The sequence below is a fragment of the Trichosurus vulpecula genome, chromosome 7 (assembly GCF_011100635.1).
Source record: "Trichosurus vulpecula isolate mTriVul1 chromosome 7, mTriVul1.pri, whole genome shotgun sequence".
NCBI lineage: Eukaryota > Metazoa > Chordata > Mammalia > Diprotodontia > Phalangeridae > Trichosurus > Trichosurus vulpecula.
Genome location: NC_050579.1, coordinates 272,964,050 through 272,983,923, shown reverse-complemented (window position 1 = coordinate 272,983,923; position 19,874 = coordinate 272,964,050). Strand labels below are relative to the sequence as shown.

The following is a 19,874-nucleotide window of genomic DNA, read 5'->3' as shown; positions in this document are numbered from 1 at the left end:
GATAGACCTAATTAAGAGATAATCAGGGAAACTACATTTTGCTAAAAGGTGTTGTAGACAATGAAGTAATATTTAAAAAAATTGCACCAAGTTTCTCTGATAAAGGCCTTATTTCTCAGATATATACTGAGTATGGAACTGCATGAAGTTCATAAAAATAGGAGCTGTTTTCCAACTGATAAATGGTCAACGAAAATGCATGGGCAGTTTTCAGAAGAGGGAATAAAAGCCATCTGTAGTTCTATGATAAAAGATCTAAGTCACTGTTGTCCTTTCTAATATTTTATTTTTGCCCGTTTATATGTAAAAACTATGTTCAACATTCATCTTTGTAAGATTTTGAGCTCCAAGTTTTTCTTCCTCTCTCTCTCCCTTCCCTCCCCCCTCCCCAAGACAGCAAGCAGTCTGTTACAGGTTATACATGTACAGTTATTCAACATTGATTTTTAAAATTTTTGAGTTCCAAATTCTTTCTCTTCTTCCTGCCGTCCCCCTCCTTGAGAAGGCAGTCCGTACTGCAGAAAACCTTTAATCTTCACTATGTAGCTAGCCTCAGATTTAGTAAGAGGGGGGTGGGTGATAATGATAATAGTAACAATAGCTAAGATCTATAGAGAGCCTCAAGGTTTGCAAAGCACTTTCTATAGATTATCCCGGGAGATCCTCAATTTACAGAAGAAGAAATTGAGGCTGAGACAGGTGAAGTGTTATCAGACAAGTCTTCCTGACGTCACATTCGGCATTCAGATCTATTCTACCACCATTCTGGTGAAATCGTGCTTATCCTAATTGTGATCCAGATGTGGTCAGAACACATCTCGGGTGGTACAGTCAGGTTTGGGCACTGCATTTGAGCAAGGCCATTGATAAGCTGGAGGGCTCTAGAGGAGATTAATCAGGATGGTACGAAAGGCCATGCCCTATGAGGATTGGTTAGAGGAATCAAGGATGTTTAGCCTATAGAAGAGAATGCTCTGGGGAAGGGGGTTGGGGTAACAACTAGCTCTCTTCAAGGATTTGGAAGGCTGTCACATCATCGTAGAAGAATTAGACTTGTTATTTAGGCTTGGCGGAAGGAAAACCTTCTTAATAATTAGAGCTATTCCAGGGTGGAATGCCTTTGGAGGTAGTGGGCTTTTTCTCTAGAAGTTGTCAGATCTGGATGACTGTTTAGCAGGTATGACTTTGTAGAGATTCCTTTTCAGGTGTGGGTTGGACTACATGACCTCTGAGGTCCCTTTGAACTCTTAAAATTCTATGATTCTGTTTTCAGAGGCTGAACATTAGTTAGCACCATTCTCCACGTTACACTCCCACGGGAAGTTGTCAACACTGATAAAGAGCATTAGAGCTGAGAAAGATCTCAATCTTTACAGGATTTTCAATACAATATTTTCATTCAGCTAGCCTGTGGAAGATCCCTTTCCTCAATCTAAATTCGGGACCTAAAGGACTGAGTGGTTCTATGAATGATGTTTTAACGTTGTGTAAAATCCACTGTGGATTGCTACTGCTCCTTTTTCCAGGTAGCGCTCCACAAGGTCTTTCTGTCACAGAGCTGATGGAGACAGTTAATGGAGTTTCCAAGATGAGCATTGCCCATGAAATTGTGGTGAACCAGGATTTCCATATGGAAGAGATGGCCTTATCTCCAGATAGGTAGATGCTTCTCAAAGTTCATTCATTTCTCTCCCTGGCACAGATAGATCTAGAGAACAGGCTCCTTTTGGCCAAATTCAGAGTTTCTTTATTTCATAGCATGAACTTAAGTTTTATTCCAACAGGAAAAGATATCTTTAGCGCTTACGTGTAATTATTGGTATTGAAGTGTCGAAGAAATATTAACCAAGATCAAACTAATGTTATCACTGTGGGAGTTTGCATTTTGGAATTCCAGTTACTCGTTAATAGTTCACGTAGATTTCAGATCTTCTCAGACAGACCCTGAGGAAGCAGCCCCCAGCAGTTTCCCATTCACTTTTTTCATTGACTGGAGCTCAAACAGGCACCAGTGGGGTTGCCAGTTCTCTTTACAGTCTGCGTTCCAGTGGAACATTTTGTTTCATGAATCACCCTAAATAAAGATCCTGTAACTCAGTTTTGATTATAATAAAGAATGGCCGTATACCTCCAGCCCTCAGAAGACCCTTATTTTGGCCCCTCCTTTAGTTTACAGTGCAAATAAGAGTCAATGAACATTAATTCCACTGTCAGATTTTTTAAAGTATTTTCCATTTTTCCTATTTGATATCAAAATATTAGCAAATTTGTAGATCTCTTCATTTTGCCTGCCTTTTGGCCCTTTTTAGGTCTTTGCAAGAAAGTGAATGACTGAACTGCCCAGATTAGAGTTAATGTAGGTCACACTGGACATATGTGAGAGGAGTGTGCCAAACTCGATTCCCCTGGAGTGCTAAGGAAGGCTTTATTGAGATTTCCAGTCTGGCACCTACAGCACTCTTTGTACCCTCACCCTCACCACCTTCACTGTCCCTGGAGTTCCAAGTCAACCCTAGTCCTGGGCCTGCTTACAATCAGCAAAGAGCCAAACTGAGGAAACGAGCAGCTAGAGGAGAGGGAGGGGCCCTGACTTGAAATTCTAGGGAAAGCTATGTTTGATGACCGGGGTGGGGGTGGGGGGACAGGGTAGAGGTAAATCAGAACAAAATGGTGACACCGGCTTTTCGTTTGTGTTTTATTAACACCTCAACTAGAGTGTGTTTAATAATGTAAAGGTTGAGTGAGAAAAAAATTAAAAACTGACAGTTCATTGCAGCCACAAGATTGGATGATTCTGATTACAGTTGTGGGTTTCTAAAAACAGAACAAACAAGCAAAATCCAAATCCTTACATCAAGAGAACCCTTTCAGTTGTCGTCACTTGATACACATATATCCATTTGAGGGTGTTCATAAGAATCATGGTTGTGCCCTTTCTATCTGAGGGACTTTCCCTTCTAGCTCGGCCATGCCAGAGTGGCTGTCTAAGTGTAAAGCTAATTTTTAGACCTTGAGCCCATGTCTATCCCCAGATATAGATATAGCTCAACATACAGATCATGTCCTTTTCTTGTTAGTTTTAGCGCCCTAAACAAAGATCAGGACATTCTAGCCCTTTGGCCATTGCATAGGTCATGATGTCTCCAGCGCCCAGCACAGAGCCTGGCACATTCTGTTGTTGTTGTTGAGTCATGTTCGACTCTTACTGACCCTGTGGACCATACTGGCCCATGGGGTTTTCTTGGCAAAGATACTGGAGTGGTTTGCCATTTCCTTCTCCGGGGAATTATGCAAACAGAGGTTAAGTGACTTGCTCAGGGTCAAACAGCTAGTAAAAGTATCTGAGGCCAGCGTTGAACTCGGATCCTCCTGACTCCAGGACCAGTGCTCTATTGGGCCATCTAGATGCCTCAAACTATCTACATGGCACATAGTTGGTACTTAATAAGTTCTAGCTGATTGAGTGATGAAAAGTTTGAATTATTCATTTATCCTCTTCCAGTCTGGAAAGCAAGATTAAGGAGACAATGCACAATGCTTTCTGGGACCACCTCCGAGAGCAGCTGGCAGCTACTCCCCCAGACTACACTTACGCTCTGCAGCTTCTGAAAGAAATTAAAGAGGTGAGCCACTCTGGGGACAGTGCGGGGTTATCTCCTGTGTTAGCCTGAGTGTTTAGGGATGGACTCCTCGGTCCAGTGGAATCTCAGTTAATACATAAGCATATATAGGGTGGTGTTTTTTGTTCAAAACTGAACAAATATTTACTGATGGCCTATAAAGTGCAAGGGATCATACTAGGTTCTCTGGATGGAAAGAAAGATAAGACCTTGACCTTTACAGTTTAATAGTATGTTTGAGACAAGTATGCCACTGTCCACAATGCCACCACAAATTCCAGAAGGGACTACCAGAGAACATGCTAGAGATTTCAAAAGTGGCAGAAAGAGCAGCCAGTTAGGAGAATCAGGAAAAACTTTTGAGAAAGAGGTGGCATTTGATTACCTACAGAATGATCTCATCAGACTGCTGATGGAGAGGAGATCTGATACCTAATGGTGTAACTGAAAGAACACTGGCCTAGAATCAGGGATTTTAGTCATTCTTCTGGTACTAACTGCTTTGTAGCCTTGGACAAATTACTCCACCTGTCTGCAGAATTAAAAAGGCAGAGATTTGGGGGGAGTATGTTGTATTGGTGAAGGGAACAGGATCTTCAAAGGCACAAAGGAGGGATATGGGTTAGGGGGAGAATACTATTATCAGTCTGTCTGGGGCCAGATTACAGAAGGCCTTGAAAGCCATTCTGAGGAACTGGGACTTTATTCTCTAAGGCTAAGTGATGCTTTCTGACAAGAGGAGTGATGGGATCAGGGTTTTCCGGTTCTTTAGTCCACATCTAGAATAGATGCTTCTGGGCAAACCCTTGCAGTTTTTCTATTTCCTTGGGAAAGAATACGGTATCTGGCAGAACACTGTATATTATTTATGCCCATTTTCTGTATTATAACCATAAAAAGTGTTTCAGTCGATACAATAGAATATTTCAAGTGAATACTAGCATCCTCAGTCACCTGTCCTAGCGTTCATCCTCTCAGTCGGCATCTCCAGAAAATCCCCTTTGTTAAGGACACCACGTTCTCCAGGTGGGGCGTGTTCTGAATTTGTAATACCATTCTAATGTAGCCTGTGTAGGAGACAGCACGTGTAAACAACACCATTGCCTAGCTTCCTGGCTACACGACATGCCAAATCCCACCTTTGGCAGGAGACTTTTCTTGGCCTGCCCAGCTGCTAGTGCTTTCCCCTCTGAGATTCTGCTAGACCCTCCCATCTATTCTGTCTGTATCTTGTACGGACTGTTTTTTACCTTTATTTGTATCCTTGGGCTTAGCACAGTACCAGGCACATAGTAAGGGTTTGCTCAATGCTTGCTGACTACTCACAGGAACCTCTATCGGGTTCTTAACCTGTAGTCTAGGAACTTGTTTAAAAATTTTTTTAATAACTGCATTTCAATGTAATTGTTTTCCCTTGTAATCCTGTATGTTTTGTTTTATATATTTAAAAATGCATAAAGCCCTCAAGGGCTTCACTGGGCTGTCAGAGGGGCTCACGGCACAGAAAAAGCCAACGAGTCGTGCTCTGAATAGAATCTGTTACAGAGACGGGGTGCTAGCCTCCAGGCAGACTCCTGGGCCTCCGCCGGACACAGGAAGGGGTGGTTCCAGCTAAAGAGCGATGGCTTTTCTCTCCTGGGCAGATTCTGTTATCATTGCTCCTGCCTCGCCAGAGCCGTCTGAAAAGTCAGATTGAAGAAGTCATGGATATGGAGCTTCTCAAGCAAGAGGCGGACCACGGAGCCCTGGATGTGTCTCATCTCTCCACCTACATCCTGAGCATGATGACGATGCTCTGTGCACCAGTCCGGGATGAAGAGGTTCAGAAACTTGAGAGCATATCAGATCCTGTGCAGCTACTGAGGTGGGAAGCTAGAGGCATTGGCCTCAACTCCTGTGCCAGGAAAATTTTCTGAGGTCACGCTAATTATATTCTCCTAGCTCTGCCAGACCTGATTAAAATGTATTTCTCTTTGCCAGGGTAGAAAGAACCCCAACCAAAGTCTCTAACACAAAAGAGCAATGAAATTTTCACACCAACATTTGTATCTCAAAAAAATTCATTTAAAGGACCAGTAAGTTTAAAGTTCTTTCAAATGTCTCCTGGTTTTTATTTTTCAAGGAAAGCATGGCAGGTTGGATCCTCTGCCCTTTTCTCACCCTTATTTTATAGATCTTCCACTCAAGTCCTCTGCTCTGTGGAGGTAATGGTGTGGAAGAGGTGACGCTTGGTTCTTAAAGGCTATGGCAGCTCAGGCAGGTGCTTAAATGTTTTCAGGTATGGGTGCACTGAGGGACCCATGGGTCACTACGATTTTTGAGAACCAGCCCACCTAAATTGAGAGAGACTTATGTGCAGATTGGCTAGAGTGATTAATTTTTCAGCCATAGCAATTCTCCTAGACCATCCATTAAGACATCAAGGGGCTGTGATCTATATTGAGAGAGAGGGAGAGTACCTACATGGACAAAAACATTGATTCCTGAAACAGTCAATTAAGTTCTCTATATACATGAGCATAATGGAATTCACTAATGTCTTTCTTCCAGAGAACTAGAGGCCTCTTTCATTCATAACTTCTCCTTTATGCAAACACAAATCCTGTGAATGGGTAGGAACAGCAATTATCCCTGTTTTATGTATGGAAAAATCAAAGCCTTCAGAAGTGACGTATTTCAAGTTCATATTTCCAGTAAGCCCAGAAGAGAATCTCATTATGGGCAGCTAGGTGGTGCGGTGGGTAACTGGCCAAACCTAGAGCTGGGAAGACTCATCTTCCTGAGTTCAAATCCGGCCTCAGTCACTTCCTAGCTGTGTGACCCTGGGTAGTCACTTAACTGTGTTCACCCCAGTTTCCTTATCTATAAAATGAGCTGGAGAAGGAAATGGCAAACTACTCCAGTGTCTTTGCCAAGAAAAACCGAGTAAGGCCGTGAAGAGTTGGACACGACTGAAAACCAACTCAGCAGCAACAAAAAAGCATCTGATTAGAAATATGACTATTTGAGGAGTGTTCTGATATGATGGAAAGAGCTCTTCTTCAGACCTATATTTCCTTAATTTATTTTGGTCTGCTTTGTTTCAGGTTAAGAGTTTGGGGCAGGTTTATTGTTTGTGTTTGTAGTTATTAAGCTTATAATACATTTGAACAGATATAGATTCTAATGCCAGTTCTGCTGTTTACTAGCTGTGTGGCCCCGGATGAAACAATTTACCTCGCCTCTTTGGGCCTTAGTTTCCTCACCTGGAAATTGAAGAATTAGGACTGGACAAGCTCCAAGGTTGCTCCTAGTTCTAAAATTCCACGACACCTAGCCCAGGGCTCCTTGTTCCAAAATCTTCCATGCGTCCTCTCACGGTGTTTAATTCTTCATTTCCTTCTCTGGCAGGGAGATATTCCATGTTCTAGGCCTGATGAAAATGGACATGGTGAACTTTACCATCCAGAGTATAAGACCACATCTGCAGGAGCACTCGATCCAGTACGAGCGGGCCAAATTCCAGGAGCTTCTCCAGAGGATGCCCAGTACGTGTGGGAACGGAGGGCAGGTTAGGGCCGATGGTGTGTTTTATGCTCGTAGGGGACTGTGGCTATTATTTTACAAACACCAGGAACAAAGCTTTTCGCTCACCCGCGGGGCAGCAGGGTAGATTGCGGTCAACTACTTTAGCACTTAAAGCAAAAAGTTTCACAGATCATTTCTTTATTGATGATGTGTCTGGAGTGTGCAGAACGTGAGGGTCCCATCAATCTTGTTCCCTTGTAGACTTCCTTGATCACACCACAAAGTGGCTAAGCCAAGCAGCTGCTGAAGTCATGACACCCCCTCCACCGTCCTACGACGCTGCAGACCAAATCAGTTCTCCACCTGCAGATGAGACAATGAAAGGCAACCCTATCATAAGCCCCTCCATGGTGCTAAACCAGGGTTATATGAATCTTCTTCAGTGGGACTCGGACAATGAGGAGTTTCCCGAGGTATGGATGCTGGTGGGAACACTTCATTGCTCTTTGGGGTCAGGGGCTTCAGGTGGGGTCCTTCCCATGCTGATGACCTGCTGGCTTCTATCTCATCAGACTGTGATGATGGACAAGATCCGGCTGCAGGAGATTCAGTGCCAGTTAAAGCAACTGACCGTTTTGGCCTCCGTGCTGCTGGTAGCCAACAGTTACTGCGGCCCTAAGTTACTGAGTTCACCTCAGTTTGTGGACAGACTGAAGCAAATAATCAAAGTCCTCTTGGAGGGAGATCAGTCGAGGTGAGTGATAAAATCTCCATCTTTTCCAGAGACAGGAAGTCGGTGAATGGCTGTTTACTTTGCATCACATGAGTGTTCTTAGGGGTCATTTGAAATGATCGCTGGTACTTTTTTTGACGTCTTTGGGGCATGAGAGAACAGTATTACTTTCATCCAGAGTGGGCATCAAGGCATAGAGAATTCCTCTTCTGTCTGTTGGATGGTGTTGTGCTGGTCTCGGTAGAGTTGGGTTACTCAGGGTTTGGGTGATCTGTCAGATAACAGTAATGCCTATGCTCTCCTCTATGGAGTCCTAATGAGACCACCAAGAACATTTTGAAAAGGAAACCTTATAAACAAGATCTGTGGAATTAGTCAGAAGAGCTGATGAGCAGATACTGACATAGTTAGAAGTCACCTTGTCAGTTTTTCTTGTTTTAGGAGAAATGGAACAAAATATCATGTGCAGTGATTATCCTGGGAGTCCAGAGAGCTGGGTTCTATTCCTGGATCCATCACCAACCAACTGCATTGCCTTGGATGCATCACTTAACCTCTCTGTACCCCAAATTCTTCTTTTCTAAAGGGATACCATTGAATTAAGGTATCTGCCAACTCTTCTAAAATTGTCTGCATCTATGAGGCAGTTATCTTAATTGCAACCTTCAAACTATTGCATTATACTCATCTGTCATGACCTGTTTCCTTTGGATGGGAGGGGTTGGAATGTTTTTTTTTTTTATCAGGATCTTTCTTCTACCTAAGATGCCTTACACAGGGCACAGACTCAGAAATTGTTGGCTTTCTGTTTTCTATGATTCAGGCTCAATGAGGCTTTGCTGAGTATAAGTGACCAAGTGCTTCAGGAAATACAGCAGGCCCTTGTGGATCTGAACCTTCCTGCCCTAAGCAAAGACAACGTGGCTTCCCTGTCAGGCCAGATCCATAGTGTGGCCAAGGAGGACAACTGCGTCCGCAGCATAATTGGTGAGAGACACTTGTAGGCAAAGTCAGATATCCTATCTCCAGGAAATAGATGGAGAACCATTTAAAATTTGCAAGACTCATTGTTCTTAGAAGTGCAGCTTTGGCCCTTTGGTCATCAGACCCAATGCTGAGGCTGCTCAGAAAGAGTAATTCTGCTCTGTGGACACCAGGGCTTTCCAGTTAGCATGATGCTCACTCCAGGTGAGACATATTGTCCAGATCCATTGGATTGCCTTTGGTCTTCTCAGCCCTTTTCCATGTTCAGCACTAGGAGACTAATTTAGACTGCTAGCTATGATTGGAAGTTATTTCTTTATTGACTGTAGTCACCATGTTGCTGTCCTTTATGGAAGGTGTGAGTCTGGTTGTTGTTAATTCTCAGAAACGTTTCTATTGTACTTCAGGGACCTGACCATTAAAGTGATTTGGCTCAGTTTACATGCCCATCCTCTTTGCCAACTCATCACCCATTGTTTCTCTGGTGCAAATGTAGTGCTGCTTCACTGAAAGATTTGTTCTTGCAATAGACACATCCCCTAGTCTAGAATGGAAGCGGTGAATTCCCTCAGATTTTATCTAACCTTAATTGCCACCCAGCTTATGTGCTCCAGTCCTAGGTGTGGGTATAATTATAACGCGATATAGTAGATAGAGTACCAGATAGGAAGCCAATCAGAGGCCCAGGGTTCAATGTCAGTGTATTAGCAAAGCAATAATCACAATATAGATGTCAATATGCCTGTGTAGTTCTGTATCGCAAAATATAAGAGACTCTCCATATAGAAGGTAGAAGAAGTAAACCATTTATTCAGACACCAGAGAACCAGATCCCCAAACCAATAAGCCCAATCCATCATAGCAGTGAAGAAATCAGTACACAACATCACCACAAGGAGCCAAGCCATCCCATAACCTTCCCACCCCCTGCTGGGACCTTGCCACCAACAATCACAACACAGGCAGCACTGTCTACACTCTCCCTCAGCTCTAACTGCTCTCTGAGCATTTCTTGTGGCACACTTTTCCTTTTCCTCTCAGCAAGCTCCTCCCACCACATGTGACTTAGGCTTCCTGTGACATAAGCAGGTCAAATGGGCCTATTAATAGATGGGAAAGGTCTTCAGATTTAAATTACCATTACATTCGGCCCCAAGATCTTTCTTATCCATTACATAGGTCAATGGGCAATCAATAGGAGTTTTGGGATAACTGGTGTCAACAGAACTTTACAACAATATAACAGGGAAACACAAAATAAGCATATAAAACAATATCATCATTCCCCCTCAAATGAATGGGGCTCAAAATTTGGGGGTAAGGGGTGAAGGTCTCGTCTTCCATAGTTTCTTCCTGCTGAAATTGGACGTAGAGCTGCCCCTGCCCCAAGAGGTCAAGAGTCCCATTCGAGAAGTCAGTTATTAAGCAAGCTGGCATCTGAAACTGGGTCGACACCAGGTCCAGAGATGACACATCACATTTGTCAGGTCTAGGGGTGACATCTGGCTGAAGTGATCAGGCATCTGCAGGTGGATGGTACTTAGTGTGCAGGAAACAAATGTAGCAAACAAATTTAACAGACAAAAAGCCAAAAAGAAGCAAGGAAACCTATCATAGCCTCATTCACAGTGGAATACATGAGTCAAGGGTACAGTATGGAAATCGACTTTTCCTGAATAAAAATAGAAACAGTTATAGCATTATCTTTTTCATGTGCTATAATTTCCACAGCCTTTGGAACATTGTCTAGCTTCCGCTTTACCCATACTTTAGCTCCCAATTTTATTCTATCAGTAGAACCAAACCCTCTGATGGTTATTTTAGAGGGAGGATCAGTCTTCACAAGGGGTATAGTTTCACAAAGAATAATAATCTCTTGAACTATTCTGTCATTTGTTACAAAACTGCATGGGTTCTTTACCCAAATTCCGAAATGTCACAACAGTTTCTCCTTGATAATCAGAATCCACCATTCCAGCCAATACATGTATTCCTGGAGCTGCTAATCCCGATTTAGGTAATCTCTGTCCAAAAGGATTCTTAGGGATTCTCATACGTATCCCAGTGGAGATTTTTCTTATTTCTTTTCTGTTCAACCAAAAGTCCTCTAAACAGTGTAAATCATATCTTGCCAAACCGGGCATTCCTAGATACAGTGGTGGGACATCTTCCCTCACAATTCAATACTCAGTATTTGAGATCTTATGTGTTTGCTGTTTCCTAACTTGCAGATTTGGGGTCATCATTCTGGCTAGAGGTGAGGTGTACTTCCTCCTCATGGTCTGTTCTTCAAATTACATGAAACAGTGAACAAATTATCTTTCCAATGTTGATATGAATTATTAGAACTTAACTTTCTTAACTGTTCTTTCAATAATCCACTCCTTCTTCCAATTAACCCAGATGCTTGTGGATAATATGGAATATGATATATCCATTCTATATTGTTTAACATACTACAATATCTCTTCATTTCATTACCTTTGACATGTGACCCATCTGCATTGGGGTTCCATAATATAGACTTCTGATATCTAGAGTATTACAGGTGTTTTTCTGAGTTGCATTCTTATAAGGACAAGCCACTAGTACATCTGAATAGGTGTCAACACAAGTACATAAAAATTTACATCCTTTGTCAATGGTCCGACATAATCTATCTGTCAGATCTGGGCTGGAACTTTTCCCCTTGCTGTTTCTCCAGTTACTCCCCTAGGAAGAGTCCATTCCTTTTCCAATTGACATATATAACATTGCTACTTGTTTTAACAATGAATGAGAGATACAGATACGTCGATCTTGTGCCCACTGGTGTGTGGCCTGGACCTCTAAATGGCCGGCTGTTTGGTGGACCCATTTTGCTAGTACCAGTGCACCAACTGTCAGGGTAGGGATAATATGTTCAGTAGATCAGCATGTGCATTGTACTCACATTCTGGTATAGTGAGGGCCACATGAGCATTTACATGCAAACTGACAAATTAGTAACCAAAGACATGTCCCATATAACTTCCCACAACTCTTTGCCCCACACTTGTTTACCATGCATTTCTCAATTTGGATTTTTTCACATGGGCATCCATGTAGCTGACTCATTAGCAACCACCCATGAATCAGTGAATATATGACACTGTCCTCCTTTCTCTATTTTGTTTGCTTGATGCACTGCCATCATTTCAACACATTGACTGCTTCCACCTACCTCAGTACTTTCCAAAGTTCGCTTAGTACATGGGTTATAGGTTACTGCTTTCCAATGTCTTTTATGGCCCAAATATTTTTCTGTCTGTTCTTCATTTAATCCATCATATTCATCATTCCATTTTACCAAGGACTGTACCAAATGTTGCCTTGGTTCAGGGGGTTTATCATTTCCATCAATGTTGATGTTTGCTATACATTCATGTAGAGCAGAAACTCCACTTTTGCCTGTTTTAGATCTATTCTGAATATACCATTTCCGTCTAATTACGCTGGCCTCTTGTGCATGTCCAATTCTGTGGGAAGCTGGGGTACTCATTACCCAGGTCATAATTAGGATTCTAGGCCTCAATATCACTTCATGGCCCAGAGTCAGTTGTTCAGTCTCTACCAAAGCCCAATATGCAGCTAACAAGTGCTTTTCAAGAGGTGTATATTGTATTCCAGATGAAGGTAGGTTCCTGGACCAAAATCCTAAAGGTACATTTTGGCTTTGTTGTTTTGCTATAAACTCCAGTTTGCATATTCATCCTGCACGGTCACTTCTAATTCCACTGGGCCACTTTGCATAGGCCGGAAGTCCAAAGCCAATTGTATAGCAGCCTTGGCTTCTTCAAAAGCTTTACTCTGTTCAAGCCCCCAATCAAATTCATACTTTTTCCTGGTAATTTTATATAAGAGTTTCAAAATCTGTCCCAAATGCAGAATGTGTTGTCTCCAATATCCAAATAGTCCTATAAACTTTTGGGCCTTTTTCTTATTGGTGGGGATAGGAAAATCTTGAATCTTTTGTCGAGCTTGTGGGAGAATTTCTCACAGTCCTTTATTCCACTGTATACCCCAAAACTTTATGGTTTGAGCTGGTCCTTGAATCTTTGCAGGGTTAATTTCCCATCCTTTGCTTTTCATATGCTGAATTAATAGTGTCAAACTCTTCTCCACATCTTTTACATTTTCTCCCTCTATCATGATATCATCTATGTAGCAGGTAAGCTGCACACCAGGTAACTTCAATTCATCCAAATGTTCAGCCACAATCCTATGACAAATAGCTGGGCTGTGCAGATATCCCTGTGGCAAGCATGTAAAAGTATACTGTCAGTCCTGCCATGTGAAAACAAACTGGTCCCATTGTTTGGAGTCTATTGGGATGGTAAAGAAAGCACTGGCTAAATCAGTAACTGTGTACCAAGTCCCACCATATTTCTGGATCCTCTCTGTTAAGGTAACAGTATCTGGAACAGCAGCATACAAGGGAGGAGTCACTTTGTTGAACTGTCTATAATCCACTGTCATTCTCCACATTCCATCTGACTTTCATACTGGCCAGACAGCATTATTCCATTGAGTGGTTGTAGGGACTAAACTCCTGCCTCAACATAGTCCTTTATAGTACTAGCAATTTCATCTTGCCCACCTGGCAGATGATACTGCTTCAAAGTAATTACTTTAGAAGGTTCAGGTAAAGTGATTGGGTCCATTTTTATTTTTCCCACTAAAACTGTATTAATTCCTATCTTCTTTACTGCAAATTGGTATCTCCCCTCAAGTAAATTCAGACTCTTGCCTCTCAATATATCTATTCCAGTTATGTATTCAGGAATGGGTACAATGATCATGGTATATTTTTAGGCAGTTGTCCAATATTCATCATTAGTTTGACTTGTCTGGCTGATATTTCAGCCCTTCCGAGTCCTGTGATGGTAATAGGAATTCCATGCCTGAACTTGTCAGGATTTCCATAAATCAAGGTGGCCTCTGCCCCAGTGTCGATCAATGCCCTAGTTATGGTATTTGATCCATTTTTCCAAAATATAGTCAGATTAATATGGGGTCTGTAATCCCATCTGTGTGTTTCTTTAATCTGAGCTGGGGCTTGTCCTATTTCCTAGTCTCCCTGAATATGTGACTCACTTGGATACAAGGGTTTGAGATCTGTAGGATTTGTGGGGGGAGTTCTTACTTTTCTATTCCATCTGCTATTAAACCCCTTGTCTCGATACATTTTGTGTAGCTCACCAGTTGGAATACCACCTGTTCTTTCAAAATCTACCCATGCTGTCAACAGAACAGTAAACATTTATTTTTCTGACTTTGAATGTCCTGGCTATTCACTCGTCTCTAGAGAAAATTTATCTTTTCCCCAGTCTCCGAAGTCATTTAGCTGTGAAATTTTATCTAGCACCTCAGAAAGAGGGTGCCCTACCGGTCCCCTATTAGCAGAGTCAAAATTAGGTGTTTATAAGCAGGGGGAGCTGTCTTAACTATTAAATTTCTGTGAGAGAGTCTCAAGGGAGTATCATAGCATGCATCTGTATTTCCCATCATAATAGTAGTCTTCATTACCTCATCCTTAAATTTCTCATACAGTTCCTAAGTGAATACTAGGGTCTGTCTGCACTGGGCTACATAAAATCAGCTGGATACATTCAGTTATATCCTGCTGCTGCTAAAGCTAACAGGCTAATTGTTCTGTTACCCCATTGCAGATGATAATCCCTAAAAACTGGCTGTACAAAAGGATTCTGACTAATGCTTATGAATTTCATACATCCCACACCATCCACAGATACTCCCATGGCCCCTTCATCACCGATTCTCACAATCCAAGATATTAACAATTTTCCCATTCCTTTGGTAAACATATTCAATATATCTGTGACTTCCTCTAACACTTCTCAAAATACTGTATTATTTTCTTGGGTCTCTTGTCTCCTTCGCTGTATGGGGTGCACTTCTGTCTGAGGGACCTGGCCTAACGTATCATTTTCTGGTCCAGGAACATCATACCACAAGTATCATATCATGCCTCAGCTCCTAATATTGTACCATTCTCTCTTGACTCTCTTCCCGTCACCATGGCAACAAGACCGACAACTGGACTCAACCTGGGCTGAACTTAAATGCACTTTTGACCTCCTTGGCTTCCTCTTTCTAATAGCCAAATTAACAGCAAAATCGGCCAATTCCTGAATAATAATCTGTTCTTCTGCCACATGAGATTCCTTATTTTGCTCTTCTGAAGGAGAGCTCAAATGCTGTAACACACCAGCCAATTCCCTCTCAATCTGAATCTTTTCCTGTAACAGTTTGCCTCTGCTTTTACATACAGTACGGTAAGCTGTTAGTAAAATCCACCCTCTTCTAGACAGTCCTTGCAGTTCTTTCCTTGGTTTTATTTGAATTCCTTGCAAATGTCTTTCCAAATCCCTAGGTTCTCCCTTCTGTAGCTTCTGTTCCCAATTTTCAGAGGGTCCAGTGCCTTTAGCCCACTCCATTGCTAGGGAAGAATAAGGTAAATCCTCCCATCCTAGGATATGCAGTTCTTCTTCTAAAGCCCTTCTCCCTCCAAATAGAGATTTTATACCTTGCGATCCCAGTCCTTCTAGTTGCCAAATGTACGAGCAAGGCAATAATCACGATATAGACGATAATTGTCAATATGCCTATGTTATCCTGTATCGCAGAATACAAGAGACTCTCCATATAGAAGGTAGAAGAAGTAAACCATTTATTCAGACACCAGAGAACCAGATCCCCAAACCAATAAGCCCAATCCATCATAGCAGTGAAGAAATCAGCAGAAATCAGGGAGCCAAGCCATCCCATAACCTTCCCACCCCCTGCTGGAGCCTTGCCACCAACAATCACTCACAGCACAGGCAGCACCTGTCTGCTCTCTCCCTCAGCTCTAACTGCTCTCTGAGCATTTCTTATGGCACACTTTCCTTTTCCTCTCTGCAAGCTCCTCCCACCACATGTGACTTAGGCTTCCTGTGACACAAGCAGATCACTTGGGCCTATTAATGGGTGAGAAAGGTCTTCAAATTTAAATTACCATTACAGGCAGTTCTGCTGCTTACTGCTGGAGTTCCCAGGTTTTTCTCTCCTGGTCATCTCATCATCTCTATTTAGATGACGCTCAAATTTATGTCCTAGTCTTGTTCCTGAGAATCAGTTCCACATTGTAAACTGCTTATTCGACATTTTGATCTGGATATCTCATAAGTATCCCAAACTCAATATATACAAAATAGAAGTCATCTTTCCTTCCAAACTACCTATTTTTCTCAAGGGCACTACCAGTTGAGAGGGCTGGACTAGATAATCTTTAATCTGATGGGTTCTTAAGGTCCCTCCAAACTCTAAATATGATCCTAGAATGCTAGAAAAACTTCTAACACTGAATTCAGAATTTAGTATCATTTTATCTCATCTCAGCTGGGCCTGTACTGCAGGAAGACAAACATTCTCTTCCCCTCTAATTGATTTTTTTCTCCTCCTCTACTCCCTCACTGGCTGTTCTGAATCTCCTCTCTCAAGACTCTCTTAACTCTGCCCCCCATCTCACAGACACCCCCTCAGCTGGGGCTCTGCCTCACATTTGTCCTGATCACAAAGAAATTCCCTGAGAGCTTCCCTTGTTTTCCTCTCACATCATTCCCACAACTTCTCCTGCCATCTCCTTCTTCACTTGTTATTTATGAAGTAACCCTTCTCTGTACTCAGGAAGCCCCTTTGCATGTACCCTGCCCCATCTCCATCCTCTGTCTTGAGTCTCTCCCTCTCCACTGGATCCCTCCCTGCTGCCTACAAACATGTCTGTATCTCCCCCATCTTTAGAGAGCCCTTGCTTGATCCCAGAGCCCTCATTTCCTCTCCTCTCCCTCCCTTCTAAACTTTGCATTTTGCTTTCCAACCTCATCCTTCACCTGAAGCAGCCCCCTCCAAAGTCATCTCCTAGTTCCCCAGTCCTCTTGGACCTGCACAGCATCTGATACTGCCAGTCACCCTCTTCTCCTGGGTGGTCTCTGTGCCAGGTTTTCATGATGTTACTTTCTCCTGGTTCTCTCATTTGTCTGACTCCTTCACAGGCTCCTTTATTGGCTCTTCACCTATCATTCCCCTTAACTGTGGCCATCCTCCAAGGCTTTGTCCTGGGCCTGTGTCTACACCTTACACTCCTTCCTCTCATCAGCTCCCATGGCTTCAGTTATCCTCTCTATGCAGATGATCCCAAGATCTACATACCCCGCACTGGTTTCTTTCTTGAGTTAACAGTTCTGCATCCCTACTTGCCTCTTGGACATCTCAAATTGGATGTCCAGTAGAATCTCCAACTCTTCAGGTCCAAACCAGAGCTCTTCCCTTCTCCCTTCACTGTTGCGGGCACCACCAGACTTACAGGCACCCTGGTCCACAGCCTTGGCACGATCCTTGGTTTTTCATTCTTATCCCACGTCTGATCTGTTGCTCATTTGTTGTTTCTGCCTTTTCATGTCTTCTATACATCTTACTCTCTCCACTCATCCAGCAATATACCTAGTCTGGGCTCTCATTCCCTCTGCCTTGGACTACTACAGTAACAGTCTTCATGGCTGCTCAGTGAGTTTCAGTGATTCCCTGTTACCTCTGGCATCAAGTAGAAACTCCTGCTTGGAATTTAAAGCTCTCTATAACCTGACCCATTCCTGTGTTTCCAGTCTTTGTATTTTACTTCTTCCTACTCATGCTATAGGCCCATGGCATAAGCCTTGAGCAAGACAGTCTATCCTGACCATCTCCTGACTTCCAACAAGGCTCTGCTTAAACTTTCTGTGTCAGCCTTTCCATCCCCCATCCCCTATGTCCCAAACACCTCCTCTTTCAGGTTATGTTCATCACACAACTACTGCACATTCATTCTGGATATAGCTTCTCTATACCCAGTTATTTATATGTTCTCTCCCCTATTGGAATGCATGCTCCTTGAGGGCAGGGAATGAGGTTTTGTTTTTGGCCTTTCTTTTGTATCTCCAATGCTGCAGCACAGTGCTAAATAATAAAATAATAAGTGCTTAATTAAAGTTGTAGCAGCAGAGCTCTTGCCATTACACCAGTGTTAAGCTGGCGTCCACCTAAATCAATCCTGCAAATAATTGAAAATTTGCTACGTCACTAATTTCTTTTGGATTTGCTCTGTATTTAGGATCTCTGTATTAAAACAAAACCAAAAACTGAGACGCTTCACTCAGACTGCATAAGCAGATAAGTGGGTGTGTGAATGGGTTATGCTCATGTTCCCATGTCCTTCTGTGAACAGGCGAGTAAAGGTCAAACATGATTCCCGCCTTGAACTCTTACTTACTGTCTGTCAATATCCACAGATCAACGGATCCGTTTGTTTCTCAAGTGCTGCCTGATCCGGGGTGTGCAGCCCTCTCTGAGAGACCTCCCAGGGGGCATTACTCCTATTGAAGAGGAGCTGGCAGAAATGGGCCAAAGGTTTTCATGCCTGATACATCACAATCAGCAAGTGTTTGGGCCCTACTATGCTGGCATCTTAAAAAATCTGCTCTTCTCTCCACAAGAGTCGGAAGTGAGCGTGGATTCTACCTGACATCTCGAGTGGAATGCCCTGGTGTGAGGCATGGAAGAGAAGAAAGCTCTCGTCCACTGCCTGTGGTTGGCGTGACAGCCACACCTCCTCTTCCCCCCCGCAGCCGGGACACCCAGGCTGCATGTCAACACCAAGTTGCCTGAGCCCTTTTACCAATAAATTTCTGAGCTGCGAGAATTGTTTGCTCCTGTGCTGGAGCTTTAGGCTTGGCTACTGGGCTCCATCCCACCTACTCTTAGTTGAGAAGCTAAAGGGTTTGGCCAGCTTTCCACAGCACTTGGGAAATTGATAGGTATTGTTTTGTTAACCTCCCCTTGTACATAACCCACAAGAAGGACCAGGTAGCCAGGATGCCTAGGTTTGGTTCCTGGCTGTCATCCGGGATGACAGGGTGGTCCGTTCCAAGGGGAAAAGCATTTCCCTGGAGTCGAGGACTGTGACTTCACCGTCTTTGGGTTCTGGGTAGAGAGGCCTCTGAAAGTCAAACACCCACTTAATTGCCTCAGGACACTTTTTTGAAAAATTGAGGAAATCTTTTCCCCAAGGCTAACCACCTAGTTCGGGCCTTAAGTGGATATGCTACACAGTGGAGGGGAAACCAGGGAGGGCCTGGATAACAAGGGCTTTTCCATCTCCCTGTTCTATTGGGTGGTCTGGAAAAAAACAGGACCGAAGGGAGGGGTATCACAAGGGTGTCAGCGGAGGAAACGGGCTCAAATTGTGGGGGACTTCTGCCCTTCTCGAGTGAGGCAGTAGTGGAACTCTTCCTGTTCCTTTCTTTTTGACCTTTAGCTTAAAATAAAGTCTCTAGTATCTGGGACCACCAGCAATATGTGCAGAGTTAGCATCATACTAGATAAATGTCCTAGGACACAACTGAGGATGAAATTGGTACTGAGGGGCCCTCCGGCTAGTGTCCTGAGTGTGTGTTGTCATGGTACCACCTGATGACAAAGCCACCTCTAACCACGTCTCCATTTAGGTCTCATCATTAAGGAGCTCAAATGGGGCATCTTTTTTAAATGGGCAGCCCTGAGAGGGTGGAAATTCAGTCTTGGTCTCTCGGGGTGGGGGAGGGGGTGCGAGTAGGGGTAGAGAGGGGAAGCAAGAGTTTTTATTCCAGGAAAGAGATTCTTGCAGGGAGAGGAGTATGGTTGGTGGGGAGCGAACTGAAAAGAAAATTCTGCCATTTGTAATTAAAACCTAGAATGAATAATTCCTTGAGTTTTTGAGTTGGTCCTCTTGTGTGTCCATATGGAGGAGGTGGATCAGAACCTCCCTAACTCACCACCAAAAATAAGAGGAAGGAGATGCAGTCATTCTCGTCCACTGGCTCTGAGAAACTATAAATGACTAATTAGCTCCTGTGAGAGGCAGCATGACATAGTGAATGGAAAGCCTGCTGTGGAGCCAGGAAGGCCCGAGTTCAAATGCTGCTTCTTCCACATCC

The 19,874-nt window shown here is 43.2% G+C and overlaps 1 protein-coding gene across 3 annotated transcripts; it reads left to right on the top strand.

Moving 5' to 3' along the window:
- The first annotated feature begins 3,494 nt into the window (after positions 1-3,494).
- On the top strand, positions 3,495-18,599 carry TCP11 (t-complex 11). Of its 3 annotated transcripts, XM_036767894.1 has the most exons (7): positions 3,495-3,623; positions 5,264-5,484; positions 7,011-7,147; positions 7,389-7,600; positions 7,700-7,881; positions 8,684-8,847; positions 18,192-18,599. In XM_036767894.1, exons 1-7 carry the CDS (start codon positions 3,528-3,530, stop codon positions 18,422-18,424), a joined length of 1,245 nt encoding a protein of 414 aa, XP_036623789.1. In that variant the 5' UTR covers positions 3,495-3,527; the 3' UTR covers positions 18,425-18,599. The 3 variants fall into 3 exon arrangements, with proteins under 3 accessions (XP_036623789.1, XP_036623790.1, XP_036623788.1); XM_036767895.1 differs by lacking the exon at positions 3,495-3,623 and having other exon boundaries at positions 5,268-5,484; positions 8,684-8,843; positions 18,169-18,359; XM_036767893.1 differs by lacking the exons at positions 3,495-3,623; positions 5,264-5,484 and adding an exon at positions 6,768-6,902 and having other exon boundaries at positions 18,192-18,460.
- Positions 18,600-19,874: the final 1,275 nt, after the last annotated feature.